The sequence below is a fragment of the Misgurnus anguillicaudatus genome, chromosome 8 (assembly GCF_027580225.2).
Source record: "Misgurnus anguillicaudatus chromosome 8, ASM2758022v2, whole genome shotgun sequence".
NCBI lineage: Eukaryota > Metazoa > Chordata > Actinopteri > Cypriniformes > Cobitidae > Misgurnus > Misgurnus anguillicaudatus.
The window spans coordinates 36,321,430-36,334,329 of NC_073344.2; the positions used below are offsets into that span (position 1 = coordinate 36,321,430).

Sequence of the window (12,900 nt, forward strand, 5' to 3'; positions counted from 1 at the left end):
TATATTTATACTGACATAAGATAAGGTAAGATGTGGATTAAAAGATAAATTAATAAAGATAATTGAACAGAGAGAAAGAAAGAGAGGATCAGTCAGTCAGTCAGTCAGTGACCCACTGGCTGGTTTAACTGTAATCTTACTGTAGAAATATAGGGCGCCAGTTTGAGAGATAATCCCCTCCTTTAATCATAGGAAATCCTTTTCATAACAGGCAAGCACTGAAGCAGAACGATACATTAGAGCAGCAGGGTTCAAACTTTACATTCTTACTGTAGATATATTTGTACTGTATATAGCAAGACATCAACTTTATTATGCTAAATAATTCAAACGGGAATTGTTATTTTACATCTACTTGATTTTACTTTTCTATTTCAGAATGAAACACCACCAAATTTGGGATCAATGCAGGATTTTTTTCTATACATTCCTGTAACAAATTGTGAAAAGCTGGATTGTGAAAAGTGGATCGGGCACACTTAAGTCAGGTGGAAAATGAGAATGGTTTAAAAACTAAAAGTTCCTTTAGAGGCGGAGAAAGTTATTCGATCTTCATCACAAAGACAAACATCAAATCAGAGAGACAACAAACATACATTTAAGTAAATCTGGTAAACTTGAGTTCATGTTCACCACACAACGCTCACAAAGAGGCTAGGGATAGATATTTTCCAGTTACTACAGCATTGCATAGTACAGAGCGCATTATGGGAAACCATTGACTTTTAGTAGTTAAAGAGTATTAAATCGAGGGCTGCTTTAATGACTGTGCTGGCAGAGAACATGCAGTTCCCCATTATGCCGGCTGAGTCTGACACTGCACTTCTGTAAATGCACAACAATCGTGTGCATATAACACAGTAAGGATAACTTATGGCCATGCCAGGGACCTCAATACACTCGACCCCAGAAGAATAAAACTGCATTTTAGTGTGCAAGCTAGTGTGAATTGCCCTTTGATCTCGCTTTCAGTACATTTCAGAGGTAAACGTTACCTAAAACATAGCATGATCGGATGTAATATGAAAATTTAGCCACACAAACCCAAGAAACATACAAATTTGAATATTATTAATATTAATATTAGGCAAGAAGACCACCTTAACTGCCAAGTCACTGTCACACCTGTATTGGAAATTGTTTATTAAAAGATTATGCTTAAGATGCACGCCAAAACATTTTTAAAGGAACAGTTCATCCAAATCATATTGGTTCATGCATGTCGCATGACTAGTTGTCATATGTATTTCATCGAGAGACACACCAGAACCAGTAAGATTCAGTGTTATCGAAGTGACGCCATATGTGAACTTACTGCGCTGATCTATATTTTGTCATACAGGATGTATAAATCACAAAATAAGCTCAAAATATTAATCATTGCCTTTAACAAACATATAATTATACTTTAGCAGACCCACTGTAGTCATTTAGATTTCTCTATTGATGGATGTACAGGTATGTGCTTTTTGGAGCTTTGCCAATGTTGACTCCCATATAAGTGCACCTATTTTATTGCTAAAAAACTACGTTTTTTGTGTATTTAGTATAATACAATGTGTTTGCTTGGTTTATGGTTCAAAAAACATATTATTTTCCACATACCATACATTTTTGTGGCTCCAGATATACTGCTTTCCTTAAACGCATTAAGGCTGTGAGTCTGAAGCGGTAGGAATTAATGCGGCCTTGTCTACATCACCAATCCTAGGAAGCGAATTGTTGCCATGTGTTTGTTGTAGTCCAAGAAAAGAGATTTACGTTGGAAATTATATCTCGTGTCATCAGTTACTTTGGGGTATGTACCTTTTGCATATCGTTAACATGTACTAATACATCGCGAATTGGACCATAGTTGCTTTTTAAAGAAGATGACATGATTGCATTTTAAAATAAAATTATTAATTTAAGTTAAACTGATGTCATATACATCTTGCACGATGGAATGCAAATGTTTGATGTAACCAAACAAATAAGGGGTACCATTTACATCCATAGAATTATTTTTATCTACGTACAATGAAAATCAATGGTGCCCCAGATTAGCGTTGTTACAAACATTTTTCAAAATATCTTCCCTCATGTTCAACAGAACAAAGACATTTGAACAGGTTTGAGTGTAAGTAAATGATGACAGAATTTTAATTTTTTGGTGAACTATCGCCAAGTACTTTCAACCTAAGCTTTTATAAATATTTACACAAATAGCTAAAATGAAAAGGAAAATTTGCAGATAGGGTAACTTAAGATACAGATTTGATAAATGTTCTTCTCAGAAAGTCCAAAGTGTGGAATTTAAATAAAGACAGTAATGCATTTAGTGTGTCTCTATACAAACCAGAGACACAGGGCTTCTGGTCAGCTTCAAATCAGCTCACAAGGTATTAGATGAAATCTCTTTCTCAGCTGCCTGCTTTCTCGTTTAGTCTTCTCATTCTGGGTTTGCATACACACTCACCTAAAGGATTATTAGGAACACCTGTTCAATTTCTCATTAATGCAATTATCTAATCAACCAATCTCCTGAACTCCAAACTGAATGTCAGAATGGGAAATAGGGCTGAACGATGTGAGGAAAAGTTGCGATGTGCGATGACATTGTTTAATGTTGCGATGACGATGTGAGTTGCGATAAATATTTTTTTTCATGTTTTAGGGGCCATTCACATGTTGCGCCTAAAAACACGTGGAAAACACTAGACACGTAGGTTATTGTCACATGACCTCCACGCTGCGCTTGTGTCATTCTGAAAAGTTAAAATGTTTTTGAAATACCTGGAAAAAACGAGCGTGTCGCGACAGCGGCGCTTCCACAGCACACATACATTTGAAATAATGAACTTGAGCGCGCAATAGATGCAATATAAGAATCACCGCTTCCACAGTACCTGTGTTTGCGGCGTCATCTCTCCTAAATCCAAAATAATTTCATGATATAGCTGAAGTGCTGTTCATTTTCACCACAAGGTCTTCGTCTGACAACACATTTTCCTCACTCTTCTCTCCTTCCTCTGCCATCGTTTTTGCTAACAGGCACAGCGTCGCAACTGACACCTCACATATCAATCTGAGCGTAGCTGACTTGGGGGTTCCCCTGATTGGCCTAATAGCATGAACGCGCAAACCATCGCTGCGTCCGAAACCGCCCACCCCCATACTATATAGTAGGCAAAGTAGTGCTTTTTGCATACTATATAGTATGGTAGTAGGCGATTTCGGACGCAGCACATGTCTTCAGGACTAAACGTCATTGGTCAAACGTTTATTACATGCGCTTACTGTTTTCCCTTCATTTATCGCGTCAAGGCTGTCTGTTGTGATGTGTTCATCGCGTGAGTTCATATCGCGATGACAATGAAAATTCGATGTATCGTTCAGCCCTAATGGGAAAGAAAGGTGATTTAAGCAATTTTGAGCGTGGCATGGTTGTTGGTGCCAGACGGGCCGGTGTGAGTATTTCTGTTAAGTAACTGGGATATTCATGCACAACCATTTCTATGGTTTACAAAGAATGGTGTGAAAAGGGAACATCCAGTATGCGGCAGTCCTGTGGGTGAAAATGCCTTGTTGATGCTAGAGGTCAGAGGAGAATGGGCCGACTGAATGAGCAACGTTGACTGAAATAACCACTTGTTACAACCGAGGTATGCAGCAAAGCATTTGTGAAGCCACAACACGCACAACCTTGAGGCGGATGGGCTACAACAGCAAAAGACCCCATCGGGTATCACTCATCTCCACTACAAATAGGAAAAAGAGGCTACAATTTGCACAAGCTCACCAAAATTGGACAGTTGAAGAATGGAAAAATGTTGCCTGGTCTGATGAGTCTCAATTTCATCTGAGACATTCAAATGGTAGTCAGAATTTGGCGTAAACAGAATGAGAACATGGATCCATCATGCCTTGTTACCACTGTGCAGGCTGGTGGTGTAATTGTGTGGGGGGTGTTTTCTTGGCACACTTTAGGCGCCTTAGTGCCAATTGGGCATCGTTTAAATGCCACGGCCTACCTGAGCATTGTTTCTGACCATGTCCTTCCCTTTATGACCACCATGTAACCTTCCTCTGATGGCTACTTCCAGCAGGATAACGCACCATGTCAAAAAGCTCATCATTTCAAATTGCTTTCTTGAACATGACAATGAGTTCACCGTACTAATATGACCCCCACAGTCACCAGATCTCAACCCAATAGAGCATCTTTGGGATGTGGTGGAACGGGAGCTTACTGCCCTGGATTTGCATCCCACAAATCTCCATCAACTGCAAGATGCTATCCTATCAATATGGGCCAAGATTTCTAAAGAATGTTTTCAGCACCTTGTTGAATCAATGCCACGTAGAATTAAGGCAGTTCTAAAGGCGAAAGGGGGTCAAACACAGTATTAGTATGGTGTTCCTAATAACCCTTTAGGTGAGTGTATAATAGCAAAGCCTTTTAGTCCCTCAAAGAGCTGGCTGAAAAACTCACTAAAGTATGAAAAAACATAAAATGATAAACTATGTTGCCTTTTATCACCTCGACCAGTGACATGGGCTAGAATTGTGGGACATAATGATAGTTTTCCCTGAATGTTTTGTTTTGTTTAGTGCAAAAACTGGCCAACCAAAGACTGCATACACTGGGGGAGGCGAACTTCATGTCAGGATTTGAAATAGTAACACTATTTATAATGCTAAATAGCACTAACAGCGGTAAACATTGTTAGTGATAAACATCACCTATATAGAAACTGTGAAGCACCATATTGTGCTATGTCAAACCATAAGTGGTGCTATATACATTTAAGTACCATCACATTTACTGTATTAAAGTTGCATAGTATTACTATACAATACCATTACTGTACCACAGTTTAACCACAGTACCTTTTGCAAAAAATAATACTTACAGAACACTGTTATATCCAGATATTTGAACATTTGACCCCAATATTCATGAGTAATATGTAATATTTGCAACTTGTGCATGTGAAAGAGTGACCGAAGATATTAGCACAGCAGCTAAAAGTTAAGAATCTTTCACTAGTAGTTCCATTCCCTCACTTTCAATGTGGATGTTAGACAAATTTCCACAATGAAAAAAGGCCTTGATAGATTTTCCAGCGGTGTGTTGCGTGTGAATCCGTGAGTCTCTCTGAAATGGAAACGTCTCCTTTATTTCACCTCAAGTTTAAATTCTGTCATCATTTAAACTTATACCAAAGTGCACAGTGGTTGTCCGGACAACTTTCGTGATACTTTTACAATATGTTGCTTTTCGTTTTACAGCTGGACAGATCTAGTCCTCTTTTATGTTCATTAAAAGTGCTCCCATTGCTGGCAGACCATTGCGTCATAGAAAGGTCATGGGTTCGATCCCCAGAGAACACGCATGCTGATGAAATATGTATGGATTAAATGCACTCCAAGGCACTTTTGCCAAGTGCATAAATGGAAATTAATGACTGAAATATTTGTTAAAACAATCAGCAGTTTTGTTTCATGGAAGAAAGTCGGTGTAAATGATGACAGAATTTTCATTTTTGGATCAACTATATCTTTAAGGTTTAAGAGCTCGGTTAGAATCACATCTCTTGACGCAAAAAGGGGGAATTCATTCGCTGATGTGACATTTTCCAGAGCTATCGTCTTGAGTTGTTAATGATGTAATTGGTTGCATCTGTCAAATTATGGTTCCTCTGCCATGGAAACAATCCTCAAGCGTTACTCAAAGCGTTTTTGATTCGAAACTATGCGACAAGTTAAAAAAACGATGCACAATTAATTCGCCCAATAAATGCATTTTATATACTGTACAGTGTACCCAGACAGCCTATGTTTGCTGCCAAGGCAAATGGCATCAATATCACTGCAGGCCAAAGCTTGGCTTGCTGTTTACAGCAGTAGCAGGATGCAATAACACAGAGACAGGGTTGCTCTTTAATGTTTGCTGTAGCCTGGTTCCTCTGTAAATTAAATTAGGAGCACAGAGGAGCCAACAGGGGCACTGAAACACACCCACACTGACAGATAAAGTTAAATATTCTAAGGAATAACACAAACTGGGACATCATTTCAGTCTTACACAATTTTTTTCCCAAAATAACATGATTACACACAGCATGGCCATCCCGTAAAACCATGAGCAAGCAGCCTAGAGGTAGTGAAGCAATTTATATCAGCATGGGTCTGAACAGAGCATCATGCCAAACATTTAACAAACACCAGAAGTGCAAAGCTGCCAGGAACTCTACTTCACATTTAAAAAGTAAAATAGATGCAGAATAGAGGTAAAATAAATATTTATCTTAAAAAGTCTGCAGATGGCACACACTGTAAAAAGTAAAAGTTGGACCAACTATATATTTCAATTACGGTAAATGTAAAGTTTTTCCAATTTAAATGTTCTTACTTAAGTGAAAATTTAAGGTGAAATAAATGTGAAAAAATGACTTCAAATTGCAACGCCTAAAATCTGAAGTATTTTCCAACAAAAATTTTCTAACGTAAGTAAAAATGTAAGATGGAAAAATGTAAAAAAAAAAAAGTTATTTATTAAGTTATTTCCAATTAAAATTTTCTTTGAAAATTTGAGGTGAACATTTTTTTTTTAATTCAATTGGTAACAAATCATTTTTGTAACACTTTACTTGAAGGGGTGTTCATAAGACTTACATGACACCTTCATAATCATGACATGACATGTGTCATGAACATGAAGGATATTTTATGCACGTTCATGACAACTGTCATTAAGTGTCACTTGTTCAATTATGTCATTTTCAATGCAAAGATGACACCGCTCGAGATATCCTTGTCATGACAACTTGACATAAACCAATACATCATAACTTGTCATGACAACTTGACATTACCAAGACAACATAACTGACCAATTTGATACAAATTGAATTTGTTATTAAAATGACATTAAGTGTTAATACTCGTAACATTATATAGTTTTATAGTTATATAGTTTTATAACAGCGTTGTGAATATTTTTCTTGACCTCAACTAAAGTGGTACAAATAAAATGTTTCATTAAAAGGTCATTAAGTTCTAATACTCTGTCAAATAGTTTTATAACAACATCATGAATATTCTTCCGTTCATAATGTTTTTTTAAGTTTCCACCATGTGTTTAGCAAACAATAATAGTTCAATAATAATAATAATAATAATAATAATAAAAATGTATTGTGCACAGTACAATTTGTCCAGTTAAAAGTTGTTCTATCACTGAAATAATTTTAGAGTAAAAAAAACTACATAGTGTTGCTTTAATGACAGTTGTCATAAATTTGCATAAAATCTCCTTTATGTTCATGACATCTCATCTCATAATTATGAAGGTGTCATGGCAGTCTTATGAACACCCCTTCAAGTAAAGTGTAACCAAAAAGGTTTCAACATAAACGTAAATCGTTTTAGGTGTTAAAGGGGTCATAGCGTGAAAATCTGACTTTTTTCATGTTTAAGTGCTATAATTGGGTCCCCAGTGCTTCTATCAACCTAGAAAATGTAAAGATCAACCCAGTAACTTTGTATGGTTAAGCCATTTTCTGCAAGCGTGTGAAAAATTATGTCGTTCAGATTTTGCCTGTTTTGTGAGGTCTTCCTACCTATTTTTAAAGGACACACCCAAAAACGGCACACTTTTGCTCAGGCCTACTAATTAGCAATTTTTACATGCTATAATAAATTAGCTGTGGAGTATTTTGAGCTAAAACTTCAAATACGCACCCTGGGGACCCCAAAGATTTCTTTTACATCTTAAAAAAATCTCATATTATGACCCCTTTAAAGCATTTTTTAAAATATTTTTTACCTTAAATTTTCACTTAAAGGGTTAGTTCATCCCAAAATGACAATTTTATCATAAAAGGTGAGGTCAGCAGCATGCACCGTAGTCTGCTCGTGAACACGCACTGAATGATCAAGGAGGAGAAACAATTGTTCAGTAAAATCATTAGTTTTGTTTTCTTTGCGCACAAAAGTGTTCTCGTCGCTTCATAATACTATTATTGTACTTTTGATGGAATATGGACCTTTTTTGCAATGTCTTTTATTATTTTCTGGGGAAAAATTTGTAAATCAAATAGAAGTCTATGGGACAGTCACAAGCCTCTAGGTTTTCCTCAAAATATCTAAAAATGTGTTCTGAAGACAATTGAAGGACTTGGTGGTTTTGAATCGAATCGAATCACAGGGGTAAGAGATTTATGATACAATTTTCATTTGGGGGTAAACTGTAAGTGAGAAAAAACTTTGACATTACCAAAAAGTACATTTTTGAAGTTGATCCAACTTTTACTTTTTACAGTGCAATACTTACAGTAACTCCCGTAAGGATAATAATCTATATAATCACCTTGAGGTTAATAATAATACTCTTTTTTGAGTGTACTACTTTAAAAGAAGCATTCCTGTGTGATTTCAATGTTATGTCATAAGCAGTTGACTACAGCCGTCATCAAAACTTCCAATGCTCCCCGACTCCCCGCATTCACACCATCCCGGGAATGAGTGGATCACATGATCAGAGGCTTCTCAGTGTCCTTTAACAAGCCCACAGGACAAAGACCGTTTAAAAATAGATCAGACACCCAAGCTGCTCTCATCCATTATAAATGGTAGTAGATATCTAGTCAACCGGCCTCACCTGCTTCACACACACGTGTGGAGCAGCTTAACATGAAATACATAGCATGCACATCCATTATGCTATTATTACCATATAATTTCCACATTCAAGTATAAATACATGCAAAAAAATGAAGCTTCATCTTATAGTATTCCAGTAATCTGAGCTGTTATATTGAGAGTTCTATCTAACGTATGCTGTCCACAAGCAAAGACACCAGCAATCCATCTGGGACGGTAACAGAAACCTTGGGCAGGGCCTTTGATATGTGCTACATCACAGATGACACATATCCATAAATGTCATTAATGAAACTGACATTTGTGTGTGTGTGGGTGTGTTAGCTCTTGAGGGGGTTAGGGATAGCCATTAATTGAAATGTAACACTCACATTGATCCAAACACACATTCGTGGCTCTAATCACTTCCCCACAGAGCTAATAACACCACAACCAGTGTTGTTAACAAAGTGTATACAGGAAAAATAAGAAGAATTCACACAACCTGTCAATGATCAGATGTTGTTGTTAATTAAATGATACCGCAAAACAACAGAAAGTATAATTAAAATGAAAAGTACATGTGAAAGCTCAAGTTCTCAAATGCCTTTGTAGTTTGTTGTCACTAAGCATGTGTGTGTTCGTGTGAGAGTCATCATAATGATGTATCCGTGTGTATGTTAAAGTGTGCCCTTTAATATCCCAATTTAGACCTTTCGGCTGCAGACCCTACTGTGCAGATCTGTTTGATCAAGTGACCTGTGAACATCAGACGAGCCAAATCCTTTTGGATTTCGACTTATGGGCAGATTTTCCATGCATATAACGTTGTTAAAGTAAAGATTATAAAAGAAAGAGACATAAGGATATAAACAATAATATACACTCAACTAAAGGATTATTAGGAACACCTATTCAATTTCTCATTAATGCAATTATCTAATTAACCAATCACACAGCAGTTGCTTCAATGCATTTAGGGGTGTGGTCCTGGTCAAGACAATCTCCTGAACTCCAAACTGAATGTCAGAATGGGAAAGAAAGGTGATTTAAGCAATTTTGAGCGTGGCATGGCTGTTGGTGCCAGACGGGCCGGTCTGAGTATTTCACAATCTGCTCAGTTACTGGGATTTTCACCCACAACTATTTATAGGGTTTACAAAGAATGGTGTGAAAAGGGAGAAACATCCAGTATGCGGCAGTCCTGTGGGCGAAAATGTCTTGTTGATGCTAGAGGTCAGAGGAGAATGGGCAGACTGATTCAAGCTGATAGAAGAGCAACTTTGACTGATATAACGACTCGTTACAACCGAGGTATGCAGTAAAGCATTTGTGAAGCCACAACACGCACAACCTTGAGGCGGATGGGCTACAACAGCAGAAGACCCCACCAGGTACCACTCATCTCTACTACAAATAGAAAAAAGAGGCTACAATTTGCACAAGCTCACCAAAATTGGACTGGAAAAGTGTTTCCTGGTCTCTCGATTTCTGTTGAGATATTCAGATGGTAGAGTCAAAATTTGGCGTTTCTTGGCACACTTTAGGCCCCTTAGTGCCAATTGGGCATCATTTAAATGCCATGACCTACCTGAGCATTGTTTCTAAACATGTCCATCCCTTTATGACCACCATGTACCCATCCTCTATGGCTACTTCCAGCAGGATAATGCACCATGTCACAAAGCTTGAATCATTTCAAATTGGATTCTTGAACATGAGAATGAGTTCACTGTACTAAAATGGCCCCCACAGTCACCAGATCTCAACCCAATAGAGCATTTTTGGGATGTGGTGGAACGGGAGCTTCGTGCCTTGGATGTGCATCCCACAAATCTCCATCAACTGCAACGCTATCCTATCAATATGGGCCAACATTTCTAAAGAATGCTTTCAGCACTTTGAATCTATGCTATGTTAAATTAAGGCAGTTCTGAAGGCGAAAGGGGGGGGGGGGTCAAACACAGTATTAGTATGGTGTTCCTAATAATCTTTTAGGTGAGTGTATTTGGATGTATATTGTTTATTTCCATTCTTTGATTACGAAAGCATGTCATTAAAATTTACAGCACTAATTCACAAAGCCAAACCTAATTGATGTCACAAGGACAAACATCAAATCTAATCCCTGAATCGTGAGTTACCATAGTAATACTAGCTGGAGCGCGAAACACTCTTGTTTGATACAGCGCTCAATAAATCGGGCCTTGTGGGTCAACCCCTGCCAAAATGCTTTCCAGTAGTGGGACATTGCTGCACTGGGCATCCATTTACTGCGGAATCAAATTTTACAGCATTTTAATGTAGTGACTTCCCATTCAGCCAAATAGTACACCAGCTGCAGGATAGGCACAATTGAAACAAATTAAGATTATAACCTAACGCAGCAACTCCCATGGTTGCCTGTATTGCTTGGGATTGAACCTGCCCTTTTAGTAATTTGGTTATTCATAATACTTCAAATACTTCATAACACTTCTTAACATTTTCAATATGTGCAAGTGAAAAAAAGGCAACAACTGAATTATGGTGGAATGAGACAGGTCAAGGATCTTTCGTATTCATTCCAGAAAGGAATTTTCAGTGGCCATAATAAGAGCGTTCTGACAAGTTCCCGGGTGTCCTGTTCCCAAATTCTCCTGTTCAAGCAAGTGTCATTATAACTGTTAACTGCTGTTATATCCATTTTAGCAGTAGACAGCACAGATGGAAATTTTTAAAGATTTTTCCCCCATTTCTACTCTCAGACCAGTGCAATCCATTGGAAAAAGGCATGGCTGAAAAAAGATGATGGACACACAACAGGTGGCATGAACGAATCTAAGTAATATTCAATATTCAAAGTACCAAATGCCCTATTACTGTGTATTATGTAAAGATGTTTAACCTGTCAATGAATCTACAAAAGATATTTCTGCTTTTAGTTTGTTTAAAATTCTTATTTGCATGTTTACAGCCCTGTCCCGCATTGCACTACTTCCATTTTTATTCATTTGGCACACAAAACTGACTTAAATGTGTTTAATGTAGGCCTATACATTTTTATCAGCATGTGTGTTTCTGGGACATTTGCTAACGCAATGCTCCAACAATGAGCTCATAATGCTGATTACAGGCCATAATGCAATTACACTGAACGAAACAGAAAGGCAATAAAAGTGGGCAAACTTTTTGGAAAAAGATGCACTCACTCACCACCAAGACAGAAGTGCGCACGACCTCAGAGACGCTCTGGCGCAACTCCGCCGCGGTGCCGGGTTTACTCAGACCGCGCGTAAACTTGCGCGTCTCGGGCTGAGCAGACGACGCCATCGCACCTTGTTTTTTAAATAACAGTCTATGAATACATTGCTATAGAAGTCCTCCGATAAAGTCCTCGGTTGTGACCTGCTCTTCACAACAAGCCGCGACGACGCAGTGAGACCGCTCATCTGTCATCTTCGACACTTCATCCTTCAGCGTCTGTTCCCGCGTCCCCGTTGCGCCGATACACGTTCCCCGGAGTCCCGAGCGGCTCGTGCCAGATTACACTCAGCCTGCGCGTGCAAGTGGTGACGAGAGTCCCGCGCGAGAAGCGACACCCCTCTCAGTTTAAACAGCAGAAACTCAAGATCTGAGAGATACCAGAGCCATATGAGGTCCATTTAGAACCACACAAGAAGCCCCACGTAAGAAATACTGTAGTATGTTTATTTTAACTAAAACTAGTTAACTGTATTAGAATTTCTAGATGCTAGTGGTTTTGAACCTTACTTACTAAACTTTACTATAGTAAATATATTAAAGTATACTACAGTTTTTACTACAGTTTATCAATTCACCGTGCTTGATAAAACAAAACTCTTACCATATATACGCAATTATTTGTTATTACGCATAGCCATTCAGGTTTAGACAAGAGCTTGTTAAACATCAAAAGATATTGAGGGAAAAAATAATTTAATATTTTAACATTTTTATAGAGGTTATGCATTGACGTCATTTTTCCACGTGACCACCCCGGAACTCGTCCCGTTGAGTGACAAATGTTCAACAAAATGGCTGGTTTTCATAGCGGCTGCTAGGAAAATGCCAGTAAAACTGACTATTATCAGCTTAAATTGAATTTAGTTGGATTTGATAGCAGAGGTGGGCAATACTTAGTTACATTAGTTACATTTTCCAAGCATCTGTGCTTTATTAGGGTGTTTGTCTTGGGATAAAAAGACTGCACTACATTCTAAGCATAGAATCATCGTATTTTTTATATTGCATATTAAAATGTATTTAATA

The 12,900-nt window shown here is 37.9% G+C and overlaps 1 protein-coding gene across 2 annotated transcripts in view; it reads right to left on the bottom strand.

Annotated features, from left to right (window-relative positions):
• dock9b (dedicator of cytokinesis 9b) overlaps nucleotides 1-12,092 on the bottom strand; it is a 153,186-nt gene extending 141,094 nt beyond the window's left edge. Inside the window, exon 1 of one of the 2 annotated variants that reach the window (XM_073870819.1) lies at nucleotides 11,824-12,092. In XM_073870819.1, coding sequence (XP_073726920.1) covers nucleotides 11,824-11,940 — 117 coding nt within the window. In that variant the 5' untranslated portion in view covers nucleotides 11,941-12,092. The remainder of the gene's footprint in view (nucleotides 1-11,823) is intronic. The other variant, XM_073870817.1, reaches the window with a different exon arrangement.
• Nucleotides 12,093-12,900: the final 808 nt, after the last annotated feature.